Consider the following 27,811-nt stretch of genomic DNA (forward strand, 5'->3'; position numbering starts at 1 on the left):
CTTTTAAACTCTCAAAACCTCTGCAAGTTGTCCATATACAGGGATTTTGCAAGTTGAAGAATTATTTAGCTCTAGAGGTATCTTGAATCTAGAATGTGCAGTACGTCCATTCGCCAAGAGTAGAGAAGCAATACCTGATGATGCAGTGGCCAAAGCAACATGCCCTTGTCCATGTACTCGCGCAAGCAAGCAATTATACACATAGGTCTTGCCCGATCCCACAAACCATCTAGGAAAAAAATATCACCTGCATCTGTCGCAATTGCATGCATTACAGCATCGAAAGCAACACGCTGACTATCTGTTAATGTTGACAGGTTAGATTGTTCGACACTATCAAAAGATCTCTCTTCCAAAAGCAATCTATTTTCACCCAATACTTCCAAATCAGTTTTGTTTAGTTCAGGTATTCCTTCAAAATCTACCAATGTCCGTCTCTGAGCACGAAGAATTTCTTCTAAATGCAATAGTGCATGAGTTTCAGCTAATTGTTCAATACCAGTGAACTGACCCCTGCTTCTCGATAACTGGTCTAGAAAATCTTCTATCATTTCTTCTCGAAATCTCTCCCACAATATTCCTAGACAGAAAGGCTCACAAAATAGCAATATAGTACCAAAAAGACATCTCAACTGCAAGGCATTTTGTATGGATGATGCTTCCTCCATACATGCAACCCATTCAGAATCATCTTCCAGTATCCCTCTGACAATGCAAGCTGCCTTGAAAGAAGGATAGATGTGACCATTGAGTGAATACAAATCTTCAAATGACTTAGATCCTTTACATATTGTAAGAAGTAGAGGCGAACATAGTATACCTCACCTATCAAACTATTTGTTATACTTTTATTTTAAGATATTGCATGACATTGATACGTTTATGATAAGAGTTATCGCGAGCGACGAAGGCATCGAGAGGTACAAGATCGATATTCTTGATGAGAAGTGGAGTGTCTATTTATTTTAAAAAGAGATGAACAGATGCTTTGCATCATTTGAGAGGTATTCAGTACCCGATGACTGGTTGTTTCTTACATCCATCATGATTGGATTTTATACTAGAGCTCCTTATATACCATCCACTCGATGTTCTATTGTACGAGGTAATTTTGATTATGTTTTTCTATTATAAGATTTTTTTAAGATTTTATTTATCGATATGTTCTTATGTGCAGGTCTTTTTGAGATTTGATTTATCGTTGTGTTGTTTGTGCAGATCCTTGCATTCATCGATAGTAGAGCATGTGCGAGATAGATCACCGCTTTACAATAGAGAGCTTATTGTGAGGAGACAATTGAATGATCCTTCTCACAAGAGAAGAATTCAATTTGTTGATTCTGACATTACTGACTGAGAATACATATTTGTGGTGCATTTTGAGAATATGTAATATTGGTTCTTTTTTGCATCTTCGTATGGTACATTACTATGATATTTTTATTTTCGCTATAAATCTACGAGACATGGATGTTATTTTGAGATATGTATATATGAAGTCACTTGAAATAATATATTGTGTTTACTTAAAACATGACCTAAATCTTGGAACTCTACTTATCGCAACAACGCACGGGTCCAATACTAGTTTTAGTTAACGTTCACGCTTGAGTTGATGAGTCAAAGTAATCTGAAATCTTGACTCTAGAAACAAATCCCTTGCGCAAAACAACAAATCCTAACCCTTTGCAAGAATGTACATAGAAGCTTCACTTAAATTAAGCACAGGAAAGCATCTAACATTGTGGAAACTTTCCATACTAATATACAACTTCATTCAAGGATGAACCCTATGATACATGTGATGCAAAATCCATCACTTTTAAATACATATTTTACACATTATCTTACGTGCTTTTGTAGCATCTCTCGCACTTCATCAATTACTAACCAAGCCTTGTGGCCTCCAATGACTTCATCACATTTCTCTCCATCTTTCCATAACTAGATCAAAAGTAGAATTTATGTAAGAATTCTCAAAATACAACCTTAATAAACATGGAAATCCACAACTAAAAGGTTGAAAAAAACTTTGGTTATGAAGGTAGTCACCTGGATAGTTGGCATTTTCTGGCAACCCAAGTTGGAACATGTGACACAACCAAAAAGATTAAAAAAAGGATATATGCACCGATGAAAATTTTAAGTTCTGTTATGAGCTGTGCACACATATATATATATATTCGAATCATGCATGGACAAATGTGTGGCAAGCAACCTGGATTTTTCTTGTTGTGTTCAGATGCAATTCGGATATAATATATATATATATATATATATATATATATATATATATATATAGAGAGAGAGAGAGAGAGAGAGAGAGAGAGACACACACACACACACATACATACATACATACATGTATTTGTGTGCGTGTGTGTTTATGTGTGTGCGCGTGCGTGCACGCGCGTAAGTATATCTATCTATTTATATGCATGTATGTATGCGTGCATAACCCCACCCACCCCACACACACACACACCCAACCTCATTCATGTCATAAGTTCCAAAGCAGGTTCATGCAAAAAGATATATCCCTTCTAGTGGACAAGTCTTCACAAAAACCATTATAGCAAGTTTTTATCACTTCTCTTGAGATGAAAGGCATACTCAACCATGATGGGGCATTCTCAACCATGATGACTAGCACACCTGCACATGCACACTTGTACATGCACACACATAAATACAAGAGGGTACTGGCAACAAACAAGGGTTGGCCACATTGCAGATGATTTAACACTTAATTAAATATTTCTAAAATTTAAAAAAAAAGCTTGTCAGCTTTGGAAAGCAATGGATAAGAAACTACACACTCCCTTGAGCGGTCCTTCCAATAAACTATCTTGAAATTTTAAGAAAGCACAACTTTCTCGAGCTAGCTTCCCGCAAGCCTAATTGCTGTTAGAACTTACCCGGTCTTCCTTGATGGTTGATGGTTACGGGAGACTAGTTTGTGGGACTTGGGATCACAAAATGCTCAGTGCACATCACTAACCCAAAACTTGCACTTTTTTTTCTCGAGAAATCTATTTATATATTAGATAAATATCCGTTGTCTTTTACATATGTTCAGCTATGAAGCAACTCTCAGAGAAATCCCACAAAAAGCAGAAATTAACTATGATGAGTTAGATAATTACTCAACCTCAAATCCCAACACCATGTGTACATCTTACTCTGGGGAAACCAAAAACCTGCGTAATATATCCCTAAAGGTGAATGTCTTGTAATCTTCATCAGCACGGTCCACCTCATCACAGTCCTGCTGTACCTTGCCCAGCATTAGGGTTAGATCCCATGTATGTCCCAGCATCCCTCCTGACCATGTACTTTCTATGTCGTGGTTCCACCCATGTGCAGTAGGCGCGTGTGCGTGCCTGTGTGAGTGCACACTTAAAATGTGTCAGATTTGGAACCTACCCCCCTTCTGGGCAGCACAGTGGGATAGCCTCTTGGGTCAGGGGACCTATGACATCCCTTCATAGTTTTGTAACCGGTGTTTGTAAAGATCTCCAAGATAGCTCATTAGGTCAAGAGCCGAGCGCTGGACATGAAGATAGTTGGTCAGCAGCCAAGATGCCCAAATCGATAGACGGGCAAACCATCTCGACAGGTTTGGACAGACATGGGTTAGTGATGAGCACTAAGCATTTTGTGATCCCAAGTCCCACGAACCAGTCTCCCGTAACCATCAACCATTACGAAAGGCCGGGTAAGTCCAAAGAGCAGTTAGTCTTGCGCAAACCCTTCATAGTTTTGTAACCGACTTGAAGTTGGCGTTTGTACAGATCTCCAAGATAGCTCATTAGGTCAAGGGCCGAGCGCTGGACATGAAGATAATTGGTCAGCAGCCAAGATGCCCAAATCGATAGACGGGCAAACCATCTCGACAGGTTTGGACAGACAGCTCTGGGCAGGTACAGCAGCTGGTCAGGTAGCAGCAAGTCTGGTAGAAGGTTGAACAGCAGGCCCACAAGCAAAAGGGGGCAGATCTTGCCCTATTATGTAGGCCCATCCTCCTCCCATTCCAGTCATTTGATTTCGGATCCAATTCAGGTCAAGTTGAGCATCAATCAAGGCATCCGGCAGAAAATCAGTCCAAGACAAGTCAGCACTCTTCCTTACTAGATGAGCAAAGGCATCAGCATTTTGCTGCAGACCTACAAAACAGTGTCTCAGGATTTCTGCTCAGAACATAGTCTGTTCCAGCAGTGACACCGTTCAGATCGGTAAGTTCCCATCTTCTGTTCAGCCTGGATACATATGCCAGAGATCAATCAAGCAAGGGAAGGAGAAAATTATTCGCTTCGCTTCAGTAGTTTAGCGCACACCTCAATCACTTATCTTCTGTAATCCATGTAACAAAGGCATCAAAAGCTTCAGCAGAGTAGTCAATGCAAGAGTAGGGCATGTAACATTGGAACCAGAGTGAATTAAGGCCATGTTGCATGTAGCACGGGTATCAAAGAAAGGTTCTTCTTGAGGCACATCAAAGCCATGGTTCTTTCTGAGGCAGTTCAGACAAAGAATGCCTTAAGGTGGTTCAGAACCAGGGTTTCTTGAGGTGCAAAGAGAAAGGGGAACCTGTCACCAGCTCCAGTGGGAGCAAGTCACTGCTCCCAGGGTGGACCCCCCACAGCTGGAGTACATATATATACCTAGATGATTTAAGAAGCGCTGATCCTCTGCAAGTCCCCCACGCTGTACACTTGCTTCTCTCCGCCGATCAAACAGCGATGCTGCTCGATCCTGACGGTTCTGACACTCTACAGAAAAGAACGGAACGCCTTTTGAAAACGTGAAGCTTTTTCTCTAAAATGCCCACGTGCGCACGCCACTCCATGTGCTCTCCCAGTCAAACCTGGGTCGGAGGCTTGATGGTAGTCATCCACAAGACAATAAACCATCCACAAGACAATAAACCATCACCTCCATCATGCATAGTATGGACTAGATACTACGACATCCCCACTAACGTCATCACTGCCCAATAGTGGGTGTAGAACTTGGTATCAATATATGCTCCCACACACACACACACACACACACACCACATAAGAGCATACATTCATACAAAGGTCTGTGTATTGAGTTTCTGTCAAGCTCCGGAGATACAGGGCAGACTCAGCCATAATGACGCCCAGCACTAAGGATCATAACAAATAGGAAGAATTAGTACAACAAAAAAGGTAGTTGATAAGGCATATGCACCAATAAAGATCGAAAGAATCAATATCAACTGGCTACAACTTGGACGAAAACTTCACAATGTAAAATTTGCATGTCCGCTAATACAGCATAAAGATATACACCTAGATGAACCCAGGAACATGCCCAAATTCACCTTATATGAAAGTGCAATTTATAACCTCATGGTAGTCATCCACAAGACAATAAACCATCAACTCCATCATGCATAGTATGGACTAGATACTACGACATCCCCACTAACGTCATCGATGCCCAATAGTGGGTGTAGAACTTGGTATCAATATATGCTCCCACACACACACACACACCCCACGTGTAATTCTAGTCATCTAATCTCTGATCCTAATCAGGTCAATCAAAACATCAGCCACACCAATCAGCAGAAGGGGGCAGATCTTGCAATATACGCCCGTCCTCCTCCCATTCTAGTCATCCTGATCAAGTCAACCAGAGCATCAATCAAGGCATCCCAGCAATCATGAATCGAAGACAAGTCAACACTCTTCTTCAGTGTTTTGGTGCAGAGTATTTAGAAGCCAGTTTGTTCTGGCACAGACCCCATTTGGGTCAATAAACCATAGTTGCATGGACAAGGAACGTAAATGGGACTGTAGTACGGATAGGGAATGGGAACAAGAATGGAAATGGAATGGCATAATGTCAATATACATACACAATCATGAGAAAATAAGAATGGGAACAGGGAAACAGACAGCATGGAATGGGAAACAAAGTTTCCGCATTCTGAAGGGGCCGAATGGTTAGGGAACAGGAACAAGAATGGAAATGGATAGCTCAAGTGGTGAAGGTGCTTCCTCGGCGGCATCGCCTACAGGTGGATAAATAAGCGCCTCCGGACAGCTGTCTACGGACAGTGAAATTTGGTAACTATGGGAGGATCTTGGGCAAAAGGCCAGTTGGAAAAAAAAAATGGAAACAGAATGGCATAATGTCAAAATACATACACAATCATGAGAAAATAAGGATGGGAACTGAGAAACAGAGGGAACAGCATGGAATGGGAAACAGAGTTTCCGCATTCTGAAGGGGCCGAAACAGCCATTTCCTGTAACTATGCAATAGAATCCCATCTTGTGAAAAGTTTGGCTACACAAGCCAAAGCTCAGTTAAGAGTTGAGATCTGCATTGTACTCATTTCAAGAACATCTGCATTGTACTCATTTCAACTTCATAATAAAGCAAAATAAACCCAAGATGGGTGCCCTTCATTGGGTTATTAGGGCCCAGTCAAGTGTTTGGGGTATTCTCTCTCATATCCGTCCTCTTCAATTAATGCACCAAAGTACTCAATCACGTATCTTCCGCAGCCCATGAAGCAGTGGCATCAAAACTTCCACAGAATTATACATGCAAGAGTGGGGCATGTAACAATTGCCTACTTAAGATTCTTGAAGACTAAGAGAAGACCTCTTTCTAGTATATCTGCTAACCTTAAAAAATTGTGTGCACATTAAGATGGGCTCAAAAAATGCGGGGTTTCATGAACAGCAAAGAGAAAACCAGCTCACCCAGAAAACTACAGTTGTCTCTCCAGCATAAGCAATTCAGAGTCCAGACTGGATGTGGAAGGCAAAGAATAGATGGACACATGATAACACACAAGATGTCATCCTTCTTCCCATTGCCTACCCCATATAGAGGCTCATGATAAAGCAGGGGTCAAGCTCAAGCACTGAATTAGAATCAAACTTTTTTTATACTCTTCAAGGCATTTCGAATCAACTTGACGTTCCAAAAACTACACGGGCCACACTAGTGGAAGGAAAAGAAAGCTGCTTTGAAATTGCTATGTTAAAAGCTAGGGTGCAACACATGATGAAGGTAGATAATTGGTGTGTGGATGACACAAACACAGAGAGGGGACACCACATCCACAAAAGGGCTGGAGTGGGATATCATCAGATGGGGATACGACTCGATAGCGAGAGAAAGAGAGAGAGAGAGAGAGCCCCGTCCCTGCCTTCTACCCATCCCCCTTCACCCGGCCCCTCCCTCCCTCTGTACCTTCTCCCGGGCACATCTGCTGCTGCTTACTGGAGATAGGTCCAATGGTGAGGCCACAAGGGTTGTGGGGGGGGAGGCAGCCTGGTGAAGGTCCAGAGCTCTTGCCTCCAGGGGTTGTTCCCTTATGCAATCAACGAGGAGGATAGGCTCGCACCTGTCACAAGTGTGACACGTATCATACACGCATACACACGCACAGAGATATGGTGGAAGGGAGTTTCTTAGGTTATGTTCTCTTCTATTTCTTATGAGTGTTCTACATCTGAAAATGACTAAGTGTGCCTTATATACATGGCACTACACACACACACTACAACTGACAGTGCGGGGTAGCAATACGCTACATGTCCCACTTATTCACCGTACACATGTGCTCCGCCTATCCAGTATGAGCAGGCGGATACAACCTCGCGTCGTGTGCACCATATGCATCAACACTCCCCCTCAAGCTCAAGTCACGAGGAGGATGAGTGCATGAGCTTGCATCACTCAAGCTGTGTAGCTGTGTACTCCCATAGCATGGCGGAAGTACTCTAACTTCTCCCAGGGCAATGATTTGGTAAAAATGTCTACAACCTGCTGCTTTGTAGAAACATGCTGTAGATCTACCTCTCCACTAAGCACCTTCTCCCGAATAAAATGATAGTGAACCTCTGTGTATTATGTGCGAGCATGAAACACTGGATTTTTAGCAAGCATGATGCTGCTAATATTGTCACAATAAAGAGGTACGGGATCCACCACATGATAGCCAATCTGCTCTAGCAAGCTGCATAACCACATGGCCTCACATGCCACAACTGCTGCCCCTCTGTAGACGACAAAGCAACCGTAGGCTTCTTTTTAGACATCCATGATATTGCACCTCCTGCAAGACTGAATACACAGCCTGACGTGGATCTCCTATCGTCTGCACTACCTGCCCAATCGGCATCTGTGTATGCATATAGCTCGGGCTCTACATCAGCCCTGAAGTGCAATCCATAACCAATTGTATGCTTCACATAGCGCATGATCCTGCGTACTGCATCTAGATGAGGTTTCCTGGGTAACTCCATAAACTGACTTACAACACCAATTGCATAGCTAAGGTCCGGACGTGTAATGGTGAGATAGATCAAGCTTCCTACCATGCGCCTATACATGTTCACGTCCTCTTATCTCGTCACCCTCACGCACTGACAACTTAGCATTCGGATCAAGTGGTGTACTCATCGGCTTGCATGCCGTCATACCATACTTTGCCAACGTATCCAAGGCATATTGACGCTGCAACATCCATGTATCATCTCCAACCTTCACAACCTCTATGCCAAGAAAATATCTGAGTACCCCAAGATCCTTCATCTCAAATTCTTCCTGCAATTGAGCCTTCACCTGAGCTATGAGATGTTCATTGTTCCTGGTAACTATGAGGTCATCAACATACAAAATAATCAACACTTTGTCACTCCCCCAAACTAGTGCAAACAAAGATGAATCTGATGGACATGCATAAAAAACCAACTGCTGCAAGTAGCTAGTGATGCGACCATGCCATGCTCTTGGAGCTTATTTTAGTCCATAGATTGCCTTGCGCAATCGACATACTCGATGTGGGTATCTCTCATCCTCATATCCAGGTGGCTGCTACATGTAGATTTCCTCAGTCAACTCTCCATTCAAGAACGCATCTTCCACCTATTAGCTGTAGCTATGCAACCACCATACGAATTGTGGCCATCTTGGCGACTGGGCTAAATGTCTCCTCATAGTCTATGCCATACTACTGAGCATAGCCCTTAGCTACCAACCGAGCCTTGTAGCAACTAACACTGCCATCTGCATTGTGTTTGATCTTATACACCCATTTGCAGCCAATGACATTCTTGCCCTCAGGCAAGTCCACAAGTGACCATGTACCTTGCCGCTCTAAGGCATCCATCTCCTCATCCATGGCATGTACCCACTTTGGCTGCTCTATGGCATCCTCAAACTTCTCTAGCTTGATAGAGAGCAACATGCAAAAAATGATTTGAAAAATAAGGGGTTAAAAAGGACACAAGGGCTTGGTAAAGTAGTCTCCATTGAACTTCTTGCAAGAGGTTGTACACCAATCTACTGCTCAAAATCAGCAATCCCTGAAGTCACACTAGTGCTGTGACCTCCATCAACAAGTGGCTGTACATTGGTACTCCCTATACCATGTGACTCTGGGCTGTTTGGGGCTGACCTGGAGCCCGTAAACTCAAATGATGTGGGCTGATTTGCTGCTGTAAGATCAGCCATAGAACATGCATTTCTGACCATCCTGGAGCCACCTGCATGTGCTCTCAACCGCCCAGACCATGGACTGCTAGAATCCGTTGTAGTCACACCACTTCCTGAGGTATGTGCACCTACTGTTTGTGCCTGTCCTTGCACTACATTGCCATCCATATCAGTGAATGTATCATGCGTGGTGACCACCGGAGAATACCAACTACTAAGCTCGTCAAAGACTACATCACAACTAATGCGAAGCTCACGAGTGACTAGGTTATAGTATCTGTAGCCTTTTGTTTCTAAAACATATCCAACAAAGACACATTTTTCTGCCTTGGGATCGAGCTTCTTCCTCTTTTCGACTGGCACATGTACATAACAAATACACCCAAAAACTTTGAAGTGGGACACATCTAGCTTTTGCCCCGAGTACATCTCCTCTGGCGTCTTATTGTGCACTGCTGTAGTGGGCATCCTATTCATGATGTAAACGGCACATCGCACTGCTTCTGCCCAAAAAATGTCTAGGCATGTGTTTTTCATTTAAAAGTGCCCTTCCAACTTCAGCAATACTGCGATTCTTCCTTTCTGCCACACCATTTTGCTGCGGTGTATACGCACATGATACTTGTCTTTGTACGCCATGCGAATCCAAATAATTTGTGAACTCCCTCTACATGTATTCTCCCCCTCCATCTGAATGGAGGTTAACTATCCTCTATCCGGTTTCTCTCTCAACCATGGTGCGAAAGAGCTTGAACTTGTCAAACACCTCTGACTTTTCCCGCATAAAATACACCCAAGTCTTCCTCATAAAGTCATCCACAAAAGACACACATAATACGTTAGCCCACTCATGCTAGGCTGAGAAGCCGTCCATACGTCAGTGTGCACCAACTCTAGCACTCTCTCCCTCTACATGTATTCTCCCCCTCCATCCGAATGGATGTTAACTATCCTCTGTCCGGTTTCTCTCAACCATGGTGCGAAAGAGCTTGAACTTGTCAAACACCTCTGACTTTTCCTGCATAAAATACACCCAAGACTTCCTCATAAAGTCATCCACAAAAGACACATAATACGTCAGCCCACTCATGCTAGGCTGAGAAGCCGTCCATACGTCAGTGTGCACCAACTCTAGCACTCTCTGTGCTCTCTTCCCCTCCTTGGGAAATGACTTGCGAGCTTGCTTGGCAATCTGGCAAGCACCACATACGCATGACGGCCCTGTGACTTTAAACATGTGTACACCTGTAACTACATTTGCGGTGGGGAGTCCTTGTAGACGCTGAAAATTCATGTGACCAATTCTTTTATGCCACATCTCAATGTCAAAAATTTCAGCGGTAGGCATGGCCAAATTCTCCTGCCTCTCCCTAGGCATAATGGCACTCAACTTAAACATACGGCCAACCTTCTTGCCACAAGCAATGTCAAATCCCCAAAGGATCTCCTCGTGGAACGCTCCTGGTACGAGACTCGAAACCTGCAAACAAACAAACAAGAAGGGGGTGAAGGCCTGACTCACCACCCAACCATGACAGCCGTGGGCAAGCCCACAAACTTGGTTGTCTCCACCGAGCCACGAGCTAAGCTAACTAGGTTGACGTACCCACCAATCTCTACCTCGCGACGTCCCATACCGCCACGAAGCTACTCTCGCGGGCCTCGAGACTGCTGCCAGCCTTGGCTGCGTAAAGCAAGTGCACGTCTGCACTAGATCCAGCTCCATACCATAGAGCTCTCACAAAACATGCGAGACTCTATATGACTAATGATTAACCTTGGCCACCCTTTTATAGGCTCTTGGCCGGTCATCGGGCGTCCACACTTGGGCACCCACCGTCCATACTTGGGTGCCCGCTCGTTAGTCTATCCCTAACTCAACTTGCCAATCAGCCTGCCTAATTCCAAGTTTCCCAAAACCTCGAAGCTAGTCTTGCGTGCGTGTAAGCACATGGTAGATACACACTCTGAACATGACATACCCTCCTTCCTCTAAGAGCTCACTCTTGAGCTCACTAAAAAGCCAGGGTAATCTCTCTGAAGAGTAGTCAATGTCTCCCATGTAGTGTCCTCCTCAACACGATCCTTCCACTTAATCTTGTATTCCGTGATAAGCGTATTACGCTATCTTCTTTCACGAAATCCAAGAATCTTTTCAGGTTCGTGTGGAACAAATGTCATGTCCTCGATATCTATGATTTCTTGAGGAGTAACTAAACTAATTGATCTATTCCACCCAGTACTTCCTTAAGTCTACTGACATGAAATACAGGATGAACTTTAACATGAGAAGGCAAATTCAATTCATATGCAACTGAACCAATCCGTTGTGCAATACGAAATGGTCCACAGTATCTAGGGGATAATTTCGGAGATCGACTTGTCCGTAAAGTCTCGGAATCTTTCGAAACTCGCAAATATACCATCGTTTCTTTAGAGTACTCTCTGGGTGAACGATGTCTATTAGAATAAAATCTGTCATTTTGAACACTTCTAATAGATTCCTTCGCAACTTGTAACATTTCTTGCATATCTTGCAAAAAATTACGTGCTGCATCATGCTAAAGTCTTGAGAAACCCACTATAACAGGTGATCTAGGTTGAAAACCATACATAAGCATGAAAGGACTAAAACCTGTCTGTACTCGTATGCTTAGTACTGTTATATGCAAATTCTAACATAGGAAGATAATCCTCCCATGAACTCTGTCTTTTGTTTACATATGCCCGAAGCATATCCTCCAAAATCTGATTCACTCTTTCAGTCTGGCCATCAGATTGAGGATGATCTGAGGAACTCAAATTCAAAGTTGTTTCCAACTTCTCAAAAACAAGTTTCCAAAAATCACTCGTAAACTTACAGTCCCTATCACTGACTATGGGGGCACTTTTTCCCTCCTTAGGAGGTTTTTTCTCCCGGCTTGTATATACGCCCATCATTCTAGGGCTAACTTATCTTTGTACATTGACACAATCTAATACACTGTGTGTTGTGTGCATTCTTGCTTCTTGTTCTCCAAGCTTTGTGTGCTTTTCTGCAACCCTAATTCCAACATGTTGAACTCTAAAGTTTTTGGCTTACATGATCTTCTCCGAGTTTATGGAGAAGTGAATGGCTATAGAATCCACATTCTTCTAGACGCTGGTAGCTCACACAACTTTGTTAACTACAAACTTGTGCAGAAATTGAGTCTTGATACGTCACCTAGCGATCATACCTATGAGGTACGCCTACCTGCAGGAAGGCAAGTATGGGATCGAAAGGTGGAGATGCTACCAATCTAGATTCAGGACTACAAAGATACTCTGGAATGCTATATTATGCATCTAGAACATATAGACTTGTTATTAGGGATTGCGTGGTTTAAGACTCTTCAAGTTTAGATAGATTGGTCTAGTCATATTCTTTCTTTTCAGCATAGGAACACCAGTATAGTATTTTAGGTGATTGTATACATCCCTCTCAGGATCCTCTTGTAAATAGAGTTGATTTTGAAAATATAATGGATTCTTCTTTGTATACCGCTTTCCATTGTGTATTGATTCCACTTTCTTCATTTCTCATACCTTTCATGGATGTCAATGAATTAAGTGTATTTGAAAGTAAAGAATTACAGAAGATACTTGATTCGTTTCAAGATGTATTTCCTAAGGAACTGTCATCGGGTTTACCACCTGCAAGGGTAGTAGCTCATCGTATTGACTTGATCTCTGGTGCTCATCCTGTTAGTATTCCACCTTATAGGATGAGCCAAGCTGAGGAAGATGAGTTTGCTAAACAACTCCAAGATTATTTGAGGATGGGCCAGATCTGTCCAAGTAAATCACCTTGGGGTGCACTTGTGTTGCTTAGGAGAAAGAAGGACAATACCTGGAGAATGTGTATAGATTACAAGAGATTGAACAAGCTGACAATGAAGAACCGTTATCCTCTCCCTAGATCAGATGACTTGATTGACCGGTTAGCAGGAGTGAAATATTTCACGAAGATAGATTTACGTACTGGCTATCACCAGATACGTATTCGTGAAAGGCATGTCGAACGAACCGCCTTTCAGACTAGGTATGGCCATTACGAGTTTCTCGTATTACCTTTTGGGTTAACTAATGCTTCAGCCACTTTCCAGCAAATGATGAACGATCTTTTTCGTGGACATTTGGGAAAATTTGTGGTTGTGTTCCGGGATGATATTTTGATATATAGTCGTAGTCTTGAGGATTATGTTAGACACCTCATGATTGTCTTATCTATTTTAAGACAGAATCGACTATATGCTAAGTTAAGTAAATGTGAGTTTTTTATGACGGACATCATTTACTTGGGACACAAGATCACTAGAGATGGATTGAACATTGACTAGGATCGAGTTCAGAAGATTCTGGATTGGCCTATATCACGAACAGTGAAACAACTTTGTTCTTTTCTCAGTTTTGTTGTTTTTCTTCGGAAATCCGTGCGGGAGTACTCTACCGATGACCGACTTGTTGGACGTAAGTCAAATCAGCCTATCACTTGAAATAACGATTTGGATATGGCCTTCAGACTTTTGAAAGATAAAGTCAAGGAAGCACCTATCTTAGCATTACCCGATCCTAGTCGGCCTTATGTTCTTGAAACCGATGCCATGCCATCAAGGCTGCTTTATTTCAAGATGGTAGACCTGTTGCTTTAGAAAGTAAAAAGCTAGACGACACTCAATCTCGTTGGCCAACCCTTGAGAAGAAGCTTTATGCTGTGATTCATGTTCTCAAGGTTTGGAGACATTATTTATATGGCTCCAAGTTTGTGGTATTGAGTGATCATCAGTCAATCAAGTATGTGTGTGATGCGGATGACTTGAGAGGAAAGAAAGCTCGTTGGGTTGAGTTAATGCAAGATTTTGATTTTGAGATTCGATATCGAAAAGGGTCCATGAATAGTGTTGCAGATACGCTTAGTCGAATTAGAGAGGTGAATACTTTGTCGTTCACCGAGAGTTCTACTACCTTATTTCAGTCATTGAGAGAGCTTTGCAAGACTGATAGTTATTTTGGTCCATTTTGGTAGAAGATCCAAGACGGGAGCTCATTGATAGACGAAGACTTGATGCTGAACAACCTACCATTCAGGCTGTAGGAGGCCAGTGGATGATTCGGAATGGTTTACTATTTTGTAATGACAAAATTTGTGTACCACAGATCCCGAACATTCGGTCCAAGATTCTTAAGGAGTGTCACGACGCCCCTTCTGCTAGACACCCTAGGGTACACAGGACATTGTCGTTAGTGAAACACACTTTTTATTGGCCAAAGATGAAAGGGTATGTAGAATATTATGTTCTCAAGTGTCAAGTTTGTCAAGCAAATAAAGCTGAACGCTTTAGATAGGCTGGGTTGTTGCATCCTTTGCAAATCTCAGGTAATAAATGGGAAAGTATTTCCATGGATTTTATTACCGGATTGCCAAGAACACATCAAGGCCACTATTCTATTTGGGTTGTGGTAGATCGCTTGACAAAAATGGCTAGATTTTTACCGACCTGAAAGACTATTACAGCTACGCAATTAGCACGGCAGTTTATTGAGCAATTGTTTAGACTATACGGGTTACTGCAGGAGGCGGTCCTAAGTGTGTTCACACGCATCACTGCCTATATATATGGCAACAAATCTCCCCTGGGAGTGATGGTGTGAACGAGAGCTGGCACTCATGTATAGGGAAGTGCCATGCCCGAAGTAGATCAGTCCACAAAGGAGAGCAAGCCCAAAGCTTTGCGGAAAGCTTCAAACTTCTCACGAGGAAGCGCCTTTGTGAAAAGATCGGCGAGATTGTCATGTGTTGGCACATATACCAAGCTGATCTCTCCTGCTGAGAGTCTCTCCCTGACATAGTGATAATGCACCTCAATGTGCTTTGTGCGAGCATGAAAAATTGGGTTTCTCGCAACTGCCAATGCGCTCTGACTGTCAATGTAGATAGAGGTGACAGACTCCTGTCCAACACCCAAGTCAGCCATAAGCCGTCTGAGCCACACACACTCAACCGTAGCTGTGAAAGCTGCCCTGTACTCAGCTTCACAACTAGAAGTGGCCACAGTAGGTTGCCTCTTGCTCAACCAAGATATGCATGAGCTACCGAGCATGAAACAAAAACCACTTGTGGACACTCTTGTGTTATAGCAACCAGCCTAATCTGAGTCCGAAAAAGCATGTAAATCTGGCGGCAACGATTCCCCCTTGGGATAAAACAACCCAAGACGTATGGTGCCACTCAAGTAGCAAAAGATGCGTTTAACTGTCTTCCAATGCTGAGACCCTGGGCTATGCATAAACCTGCTCACCTGTGAGACTGCAAACTGAATGTCCGGCCTCGTAATGCATACATAAATGAGGCAACCAACAGCTGTCTGATAGAGTGTGACATCAAAGTAATCTCCAGCATCATGAAGACTCAACTTCAAACCTGTCTCCATTGGAGTAGCAATAGGCTTGCAGTCTTCAAGGCCAAATCTCCGCAACAATGTCTCAATATACTTTGTCTGACACAAAGCAATACCTTCATCACATTGCTTAAATTGTATCCCCAAATAATGATGCAAATGCCCCAAATCTGACATCTCAAAAGAGGCATTCAAATCAGCCTTAAAATCAGCAATATGACTCTCATTTGGTCCTGTGAGCAGCATGTCATCGACATAGAGCGCAATGATTAGATGTACATTATCCACACGTTTAACATACAAAGTGCTTTCTGTTGGACTATTCTGAAAACCATGTGCAGTCAAATATGCATGTATCTTTTCATACCAAGCTCGTGGAGCTTGCTTTAAACCATACAAAGCCTTTTTCAACCTACACACTTTGTTTTCCTGCCCTCTTTGAACAAAACCACGAGACTACAATACATGCACCTCCTCATGCAAATCTCCCTTCAAGAACGCAGTCTTTATGTCCAACTGATGTACATTCCAACCATTATGAGCTACCAATGCACAAATGCTACGAATGGTAGTCATACGACTGGGAACAAAGGTCTCATCAAAATCAATGAATATGTGGAGTGATATTACGTTTGACAAAAAGTGCAATCAAGGCATGAGCCTATGCATCTTTACTATCCCAACGAGCTTGTTCAGCAGTGGGTAAAACGGCAGCAACAGTAGAGCTGCTAGAACCTACAACATCCTCAACAGATCCTACATCCACAGAACTTGGACGTACATCCATACCCTGCACAATGTTCCACACTCCTTTTGCAACCAAAACATGCTGCATCATGTATGCCCAAAGTGGGTAGTTGCTGTCTCCATCCAATTTGTCATCAGCAGACAACATGCGAAATACATCATTGCTGTTATCAGCCATGGCCACTGATTGAAACTGATGCAAAAGCTACCTGTAATGAAGCAAAGACTGAACAGAAAACAACTCGTGCTATGTAGCACGGTCCACAATAGAATACGTATGCCTGTTTTGCAAAAAACTGCACTGTCGAAATTTCTCAATCGTAGAACGTGAGTCGGAGGGTGCTAGCGGCATAGCCCTGGGAGCCGATGCCTGCTCTGATACCAATTGTTGGAATTAGGGTTGCAGAAAAGCACACAAAGCTTGGAGAAGAAGAAGCAAGAATGCACACAGCACACAATGTATTAGATTATGTCAATGTACAAAGATAAGTTAGCCCTAGAATGATGGGCGTATATACAAGCCGGGGAAAAAAACCTCCTAAGGATGAAAAAAGTACCCCAACGGTCCTAAGTGTGTTCACACATCACTGCCTATATATATGACAACAGAACAAACAATCAGAATATATACTAAGGCGAGAAAGTACAGTAACTGACGTACCTGTCAAAGACAACTGGTTAGCTGCCTTTGGCTTGGGTCCTGCGTTGGTCTTTGCACCCTTTTGCTTCGGACACTCGTTACGCATGTGTCCTTTTTCTTCGCAGATGAAACAACGTCCCTTCTTCTTGAGCTTCAAAGCCTTAAGAAGTCTTTTCTCCTTCGCTGGTGTCGAACTTGAATTCTTCGAAGGTTGATCCGAAGACTTTCCTTTAGTTGTGTTAGCCATTGGTGCGGAGAACTTCCTTTTGTGCTTGTTCCCCTGCTCGATAACGTGTTTAGACTTGGAAGAGACAATTGAATCATCATAGATACGAGCTGAATGAATGGCTTCGTCCAAGTTTTGCATTTGTTATTCTTAACCTGTAAACGGTATGAGTCTGGTAAACTAGCTACGAAGAACCCCAAAAGAGTAGTGGGATCCATCTTTGTAGCTTTCATCTGCAAGTCGCTAAACTTCTGGAGGTAGACCTCATAAGTGAGATGCTGCGAGATAATGGTCAAAGTGGTAAACCGGGCAATAACATCATAATCATCCTCTTTCTTGATGAATTCCTTCTTGAAGACGTCTTCGAATTGTGCCTGTGTCATTGGCTTAGGGTTGAGTTCCTTCCACCAAAGCAAAGCTTTGCCTGAGAGGAAACCTGCTGCTAACTGGATCTTTTTTCCATCATCATATGGATGAAACTAAAAATGGACTTGCCACTTATGTGGCCAAGTGTCCACGATCTCCTTGGTACGCTGCTTTTGCTTGCCCCCGAACTGTTCCGTAGTAATGTTGGGACCTAAAGCAGGGACCAAGGTATCCATACCCGAAAGAGTAGATAGGATAGTGGTCAAAAGAGAGATGAAGTTCTGCAAAGCTTGCATCTGCGCGGCGATTTGTGCGTGACATTCCGAAGAAGAAGCTTCGAGAGCTACTTTGAACTCTTGGAAATCAGATTTGGACACATAACCGTCAAAAAGATCGGCATCGGTATTTTCCGTAACCGCCAAGCCTTCGCGTTCGACAAGGGGCTCCAACTCGGATTCTTGGGTTGATATCATGAAGAGGGCAAGTGGAGAGAAAATTTGATCTTGCACAAGAAAAGTGCGAGAGAACTTGAGAGATGTGTGGCAAGAAGCCCACTTAAGGGGTTTATATTATCTTCTCCAAAAGCAACTTGAGCTTTTGCTTTTGTGTTTTTATATATATATGTATATATATATATATATATATATATATATATATGTGTGTGTGTGTGTGTGTGTGTGTGTGTGTGTGTATATTCTATTTTCTTTTTAAAAAACACTTTTAAACCTTAGGGGGGGTCTTTAAACTCTCTTTTTTTTAAAGTTTAATCTTAAAAAAAACAAAAGCAAACTGAAGTTGGCGTGAATGCTTTTATTGGTTTTTTTTTCCTCTCCCCTCTTGGATTTAGCACTACCGACGCCTACGTTGTTGCCGTCGCCCACCTGGCTACCGTCGCATGCTTTTATGCCGGCGCCGCCTTTGCTCAGGCGTCCGCGCCGGCCTACGCCTAGGCTTGGCCGCCTCGCTATGTAGGCCTGGGCGCCCGCCAGCCTAACCGACTGCGTAGGCCTGGCTGCCTACACGCCTGCGCCTACAACAACCGGTAGTAACGCTTGTACCCAACACCCGCAAACAGCCATCAATCGCTTCTCTCGTTGTCTCTCTCGTTCCAAGAAGAAGGTTGAAGATGTGTTTTGCAGTTGTATGAACTGTTGAGAGAGAAAAAAAAAAAAGCATGTTCGCTTTTGTTGCAAAGCAAATAACCCTGCTAACTACCTACACCCTCATCACGGGTTTCTTTGATGAAAAAAGCACATACTAATCTGAAAAACAAAAGTATGCATAGACAAAAAACAAGCTTCTTGAACTCATATCTTTTCTTCGACCTCATCTTCTCTACCTACCGACTTACTCATTCACGAGGCACGCTCTGATACCGCTGTCAAATCCCCAAAGGATCTCCTCGTGAAACGCTCCTGGTACGAGACTCGAAACCTGCAAACAAACAAACAAGAAGGGGGTGCAAGCCTGACTCACCACCCAACCATGACAGCCGTGGGCAAGCCCACAGACTTGGCTGTCCCCACCGAACCACGAGCTGAGCTAACTAGGTTGACATATCGACCAATCTCTACCTCGCGGCGTCCCATACCGCCATGAAGCTACCCTCGCGAGCCTTGAGACTGCTGCCGGCCTCAACTGCGTAAAGCAAGTGCACGTCTACACTAGATCCACGCTCCAAACCATAGAGCTCTCACAAAACATGCGAGACTCTATATGACTAATGACTAACCTTGGCCACCCTTTTATAGGCTCTTGGTCGGTCATCGAGCGTCCACACTTGGGCGCCTGCCCCTCCATGCTTGGATGCCCGCCCGTTAGTCTATCCCTAACTCAGCTCGCCAATCAGCCTGCCTAGTTCCAAGTTTCCCCAAACCTTGAAGCTAGTCTTGCGTGCGTGTAGCACACGGTAGATACACACTGTGCACATGACAAGCAACCACACGCATGTTATCTTGTGTATCCAACACCATACATCCATGCTTATTGAAGTGAATCTCAAGTCCTCACTCAGTCATTTGGCCAACTGACACAAGATTCTTGGTAATACCGAGCACATACATCACATCTCCAAGTGTCTGAGAAACTCCATTGTCACCCTGGATAAGCTCATTCCCGGTATGTGTAAGTAATCTCATGCTTTGTGTCATCTCCTGTGTAGACATAGGCCATCTGTATCACTGGCTTCATAGTATCAAACCACTCGATATGAGGAGTCATGTGGTTGGACGCACCGGAATCCACATACCACTCCTCATCGGCCTTGTGCATAGCACCAAGGACATGCTACATAGCCAGTAAGTCTCCACCATGTGTCTGATCTCCTGAAGCATAGTTGCTCTATGGGATCTTTCTCGAGCGTATGTCCACTTGCTTCTTCCCTGCACTCATATGCATGATGTCCTGCAATACCACAGTAGTTGCAAGACCCGGGTTTCCTTCCTTGTGCCTGGTCTCCACCACGGCCTCTATTGCTCCCCCTGCCTCGTGCATATCCACCCTGATTTTGGTTGTTCTGGGGCTGATTTTGATTACCCTGGTAGCCTCCACGGCCTTGGCCTCAACCTCGACCTCGTGCATTTCCACCACGGCCACCTGCAACTAATGCATGATCCTCTTTCTTCCTGCTACTTGCTACTAGAGGCACCACTTGTGCTTGCAATGACTCCTTCTTTGGTCAGCCTAGTCTCCTTACTAATCATCAAGGGGATGAGGTCATTGAATGACGGGATGTTCTCTCACAGAGATACTAGAGACAAGTGACTGATACTCCTTGCCCAAGCCATGCAAACATGCTGCAACTAAGCCATCATCATCAACTTTGACTCCAATGCTACCAAGCTGGTCGGTAATGCTCCTGATCTTCAAGACAGTCTTGAACACTAGATGACTTCCGCTCCACATCATGCAACTCTTGTTTTAGCTGCAGCTTTTGAGCCTTAGTGCTCGTCTCGAATAGCTTGGCAATTGCATCCCGAATATCTTTGGCAGCAGTCTTGTTCTGTATATACCCAAGTATCTATCCTCTATGGTAATGGACATGTAATGAATAGCCTGATGAGTCTTTTTCACCCATGCTTTAACTGCAGCATCATCACCCTGTGGTCTGGTCTGGCCTCTGTGCCATCTACTACATCCCATAAGTCTTTGCCAATAAGAAAGTTCTTGATTCTGAATCTCCATGCAAGATAATTATTCTTTCCGAGCTTCTTGCCCGTAATCACACTGACATTCGTGCTCTCCGATGACATGTTTCACCAAGCAGAAAAAATCCCAACAAAAATTCGGTAGTCTCCCCAACAAAATAGGCAAAATCTGACTGCACATCTCTATGTCCAGACTCCAAATGTGCATAAACCGTATCACTACATCCATTGAACAGCGTCAATGCATCTGCTCTCTCTCAACATCAGAAAGCATCCAAAGGGCCTCCGGCAGAGAGGGTTTCCTAAACCCGCTAACCTCTAAGCCGGCCTACTGTCGCTCGGGGAGCCTACCAACCCCTGAGCCAACCCGTGTCACTTATCTCTGCCTAACTAGGTGTCCAACACGGACAATAAGCAATGAAGATGTCCAACAGGACTCAAATGCAATGAACCAATGAACAACCACTGCTCAAACTGCAACCAACACAAGCTGCATAGTGCACAAGCACGTAATGTCCCAAAAAAGGCAATGACAAAATCTATAATCCGTCCAAGAACCACCTCAAATCTGAGCTTTCTCACTGCTGCACATACATTGTAGCATACCATACATCATCCCAAACACCAAAGAGCATCAAATCTCTTTGCACTTCCAATACACATGTGCTGTATTTCCTGTAAAGGCTGCAGTTTCCTTATGCATTTCACAACTCCAAACCTAGTATGCACTATAGATCAGCACCTCCTCAGATCATTCCTTGTTGAATGAGCTTCGAAACAAACCATCAACCACTTTGAATGGATAAGGAATGCACCCGTAATGAGCAAATTTCTACTTGATGTCCCAAACCAGAACAGTTCTGTTGTGCGCCAAAAATAGACCTGCAAAACGTACAGAATGTGCACTATAACTGCCCAGACGTGTAGGGCTTGTTGTGCTCTTCGATTCGAGCACTAGAACTCCTCAATCCGATACCGTATGCAGAAGTTATGGCTGAAACAGTGGAGGGCTGTCAAGCTGCCATTTTTCTGCACGACTTCTGTAGGATGCTCTTGGACCACAAAGAAATGGATAGAATGGGCTCCAAAGTGAATGTTTGAGAGGTCCTCTTTCTTCTTCCTTTGCTGCACATCCACTTCTTGAGATAGAGATTAGAGAAAATGGCTGAATCTTCTCCTCCTGCAAAGCTTCACGGCTGCTTACTCACTGAGAGCATAAGATTAAGGTTTTCCTGCATGCTAATGACTCACACACCCACAGCCCCTAATGGGCTTTGATACCATGTCACGAGTGTGACAAGTATCATACACACGCACAGATATGGTGGAAGGGAGTTTCTTAGGCTCTGTTCTTTTCTATTGCTTATGAGTGTTCTACATCTGAAAATGACTAAGTGTGCCTTACATACGTGGCACTACACACACACTACAACTGACGGTGCGGGGTAGCGATGCGCTACATGTCCCGCTTATTCACCGTACACATCTCCGCCTATCCAGTATAAGCTGGCAGATACAACCTGGGGTTGTGCGCGCCATATGCGTCAGTCAACAGCACCAAGTGTAGGCTCGCGCCAAGTGATCCATTTGACGTTAGGCAAAACACTTCTAGGCAACCTTGAGAACTCAACCCTCTGCCAAAAATGGGTACCATCACCCACCCACCAACTCAAGGTTCACTACATATAGAGGGAGGTTCTCAAGAGAGGCAACAAGGACTATATTCGAAAGGGTAGATGCTGCAAGGGCATCACAAAATCACACACTACTTGAGCTTTATTCGCACAGTTGTCAAAACTTCATCGAGAAGAACTCCGGACAAAATCAAATAAAACCCCCACTTAATTAGAAGCATATAATCCCTCCCTGTTTGGTCCTATGGTTTTGAGATTACCACTAACCATTCTGAATATGAGTGCATTCTCAAGTACCATATCTATACATATACAAGTGCAAAGGGCCTACAACATACCAAGCTCAGGGCAGAAGATAAACATCCACAAAGTATGATACACTATCAACCTTACCTTTAAACTAATGCACTACTTGAAGCGTAATAGAGCTGGATAGTTCACTACAAACAGGAGAATATGATTTTGCAAATTACCGTAACATCTGCCCGTTTTACCAAAGCTTGAGGCACAGTGTTGACATCCACATAATAGAATTTCACACTGCAAGCCAGCATAGAGTAATTGTGAGGCTTCTTTATTAGTTTGGTCAGAAAGCCCCCAAGAATGTGTTCCAACTTAAAAAGGACCGAGAAAAAATTGACTCACTCAGGTTGAAACTCTGCTGCCAGCTTCTCTAGCTTAGGCTTCAAATAAATGCACTTTCTGCACCATGCTGCCATCCTTTCAGTAAAAGAGCAAAAGAACTTCATGTGGTCAAAATTTAGACAATACTTTTTGGAAATTTCAAGTCCAAAGTGGTAATGGATTTCACCTGGGCATACTCTCTCTCTCTCTCTCTCTCTCTCTCTCTCTCTCTCTCTCACACACACACACACCCAAAAAAAAAAAAAAAACTTACACACATACAATGGCCATGGCTATGTTTTTGTCTGTTTACTATGGTCAACAGAGAAAAAGAACTTCATGTAGTCAAAATTCAGACAATAATCTTTGGAGATTTTAAATCCAAAAGTGGTGATTGCATTTCACCTGGGAATATTGCTCTCTCTCTCTCTCTCTCTCTCTCTCACACACACACATGCAATGGCCATGGCTATGTTTTTCTTTGTTTACTTTGATTCCAGTGTACCCAAAACCTAAGTAAACCAATTTTACATTTGTTGGGTGATAAATCCACAATGGCCAAGGTTGAGTTGGGGATTCACAAACTTAACAAAGGCAATCTTTCTTACATATATCATAAGTGGGGATAAGAAGATTCATGCTGCATTGCGGTCTTGTGGATATACTCCGAACTCTTGAACTAGATTTACTCCATTCATGCTAGTTTGTGGTGTTGAACAGATGCTTTCTATCGTGTATGATATTGCTACTTGGAGGACCTCAACCATGTAGCATTCAGGTGAAGGTACAGAAAACCTGTCAAAGATCTAATGATACGATGTATTGAGAGCACATGAGAACATTTAAAAAATGGACTCACCAATCGACAACAATAGGCTTAGAGCGTTGTTGGGCGGTAGCCAGAGCTGAGTCAAACTGCTCTTCATTGGCGATGGCCTCCAGCTCTACAGGCAAGCTGCTCTCCGGCTTCTTGAAAGGGGAGTTCCACAGAGAATACGTTCGCCAAGCCTTCCTTGTGCTACTGCTTCTGCTTTTGCTTCTGGTGCTGGTTGTTCTTGAAGGAACAAGAGACCTGCTCTCCAGCAAGGCTATGGCTTGGTGTTCCTTGTGAGAGGGAGAAGAAGAAGTAAAAGAGGAGAGTGGTGATGATGAGGAGTGAGGGGCGATTGTGAGGGCTGTCTGAAAACAGGTCAAGACGGCAGCCATTAGTTGCAGTTGTTCCTTAACATTAGAAGGAGCTGATGATGAATGAGGGAGCTCGCGTGCATGTGTTTTGAGTGATGCGTGTCGCAAGTGTCCGTTATCCAAACGCTGAGGTGCTTACACGCTTGGGCAGAATTTGACGGAAACATTTGACGTGTCCGCCACGCGAACCAGTTTACAAAAGTTTAAAAAAAGAAAAAACTTTGGAGCTTTCCTAGTTGATTCAATAGGGATAGTAAATTTGAGGGAGGATGCACCAAGTCATACATTATTGTAAGATTTTCAAGCCAATAGCAACTGTATTAGTAGCTCATATTCAGTTGGTGTTTAGCCTACTAAGGCTGGAAGCTTTTTGTTGCTTGATGCTTCCTTCACGTGAGGCCTTTTTAACCGTGGCCCAGTGGAAAACAAATTTATCATGAACACAAGTTTTTGTGCAAAGAATTGTGAACATAACCTTGCCGGATGCTATGGAGAAAACTGAATTTGAGTGCCATAATAACTAAAATAGAGTGTCTGGCCATATGTCCACTATTGAAAATCAATGTTCCACCCTCGTCATTGTGATTGTACGATTGACGGGTTATTCTATTTTCTAAGGCTCCCTTTATGAGGAGTAGCCATTATGTGTTGAGCATGCTCAGCACCTGAAAATACCCATTATAGGCACTCGATGTCAGTCATATGTGGTCGGTTTGTTATGAGACTACCATGCCAAGTGGGATGCATGTAAATGTGCGTTAATAGATCGCACTCTATGTTTTTGTATGAGGAGCAGCCATTATATGTTGACCATGCCCGAACGCACAAAAATACCCATTTTAGACACTCGATGTTGGTCATAGATGGTCGGATTGTTATGAGACTACCATGCCAAGTGGGATGCATGTAAGTGTGGGTGATAGGTCGCACCCTGGTAGAAGGAGATCTTCTTGTTTGGTTGTTTAGTCTATTATTTCCCAATCGAGTGATGTAGTCAATTCGTCCATAAGGACTAGGCATAGGGTGCTAACCTAGGGTCACCAATGATACGACACGGTAAGATGCTGATTACTGCAGTGGCTGGAATGTGAAAAATAAAAATAGGGGTATTTTAAATACGTGCTTGAATGCATTTTCTATACAGGTTCTAATAGACTACACCACACATACACCCCCTAGCAATACACTTAGCTATACCAAATGCCTTAGTATTCCACCAAACCCCCCCTAGCAATGCATTTTCTATATAGGTTCTAATAGACTACACCACACACACACACACACCCTAGCAATACACTCGGCTATACCAAATGCCTTAATATTCCACCCAAACCCCCTAACAATACACTCAACTATACCAAAAGCCTTGAATATTCCAACCCCCCCCCCCCACACACACACACACACTTTCCCCACAATAAACTCGGCTAAGCCAAATGCCTTTAGTATTTCTTCATACTTATGTTGAGAAATAAAGATGTAATTTGTCTCCATCTAGACCTTAATCTCCAAATAAAAATGCATAAGCCTAAGGCATGATGTCATTTCAAACTTTGAACTTAGCATCTCCTTCACTTGTGTTGGACCTTCTCATGGTTCCCTATCAAATAAAAGTCATCCCACATAAAGCATTATGATCGTGTACCTACCCTAATCACATAAAATATATAAATTTGTGTCTGAGGGGCTATTCATAAAATATGTGTCAATCCCACAAGTGTGTTTTAGCCCCTACAATGCCTTTCGAATTCGGCATACGTTACATTCTAAATCGGGCAATCACAAAACCTAATGGCTATTCAACATAGCCTCCTCCTTGATGTGTGCATTCAAAAAGGCTAATTTCATGTCCATTTGCATCACTGGCCACTTCCCATGAGTAACCAAAGCCTAGTCAATCCAGTTGTGGAGGGACAAATGTTACATAAAAAGGTAAAATCTCTCGACGTGTGCAAAGCCCTTTGCCATGATCTAGCACACCTTATATTCCTCCAATGTACCATCAAATCTATTCTTGGCCTTCCAAATCCACTTGATGTTGTTTCTCTAGACAATCCATAAGATCCTAAGTGTGATTTCTTATAATCCCTCGAGTTGTGCAAGTCCTTTGCCATGATTGTGCCTTATATTTCTCCAGAGCACCATGCCTTCCAAATCCACTTGGTGTCATTTCTCTAGATAATCCATAAGATCCCAAGTAGGATTTCTCATAACATAGTTATATTCACTTGGATTTGCATGTGCTCCCTCCAAACTTGCTAGCTCTTGCACCTTCCATTAAGGGATTTAGGAGGTCTCAAAAGGGCCCTCTAAGAAATGCCATGTCATCTTTGCTTCAAAAAATAGACATATCCAGATATCTTAAGAATATTAAGTCCAAATTTGATGGAGATAACAGATTTATAATCTATTCTTTAAGATATTTTCAATGGTCCCAAATGAGGGGGGGTTTTATGTAATATAAGGAAGATATTGTTTTTCCTCCAAAATTCAAAATCAATTTTGATGACATGTTCCTAATGGTGTGATCTGTCTCTCATTGGTCCATGCCTCCTTTTCTACTTTCCTTGAGAGGCCCTTCAAGTTTCACCTAATTATTATCTTAGCCATCAAGTCCATTTTGATTATTTTTTGCATACGCCCTCTTTTGCTCCTCTATTCTCTTTGACTTGCGAATAAATCTGCTAGCTATCTTCTATAGAGTCGGCACAACGAATAAATTTGCTAGCTATCTTCTATAGAGTTGGCACAACGTTCTCGTTAAAAAGTTGCATTACACACTTTGGATATGGCATGTTCCTCTATCTTCTTTTCTCATCAAAAAGATGCTTTACCCACATTGGATATCATATTTGTCTATGCCTCGGCACGCTTGTCTTCTTCATAATCATATTCCACCTCTTGTGGACTAGGGGTGGTGGGCCTCCCCTTTGCCATTGAAGAAAGAGCCTACGAGATTATTCCAGTTGGTTGCTATATGCGTGGTATATCCTTATTGATGGATAAAGGGGACGGGTCTCTACCTCCACTTGATAGGCTATTTCATTGTTGATGGTGGGGATGTTCTACGAACATGACATCACAGCTTAATATGATCTTCCTTGCCTTCAGGTCGTATAGTCGATAAGTAACACTTTCACTCCATATTATACCCTAAGAGTATACACTTTCTGCTTTTGGGAGCCCACTTGTTCCTTGAGATGAGATTAGACTCATACATATAGGATAATCACGTCCAAATATTTTGAAATATGTCACTCAAGGCATCTTATCGGACTACACACGTTTAAGGGTCATTTCCTTCATTGCCTCCGTGTAATTCCTCTTTAGTA

At 43.1% G+C, this 27,811-nt stretch overlaps 1 protein-coding gene across 1 annotated transcript; it reads right to left on the bottom strand.

Annotated features, from left to right (window-relative positions):
* Positions 1–1,718: 1,718 nt before the first annotated feature.
* On the bottom strand, positions 1,719–24,612 carry LOC147615158 (thioredoxin-like 3-1, chloroplastic). The gene is made up of 5 exons (XM_086779166.1): positions 24,154–24,612; positions 23,316–23,390; positions 23,144–23,210; positions 2,053–2,070; positions 1,719–1,944 (listed from the first exon to the last, which is right to left on the bottom strand). The coding sequence occupies exons 1-5, from the start codon at positions 24,498–24,500 to the stop codon at positions 1,843–1,845; spliced, it is 609 nt and encodes a 202-aa protein (XP_086635292.1). The 5' UTR covers positions 24,501–24,612; the 3' UTR covers positions 1,719–1,842.
* Positions 24,613–27,811: the final 3,199 nt, after the last annotated feature.

Source organism: Cibotium barometz, chromosome 40 (genome assembly GCF_041138505.1).
Source record: "Cibotium barometz isolate CiBa-2024 chromosome 40, ASM4113850v1, whole genome shotgun sequence".
NCBI classification, from domain to species: Eukaryota; Viridiplantae; Streptophyta; class Polypodiopsida; order Cyatheales; family Cibotiaceae; genus Cibotium; species Cibotium barometz.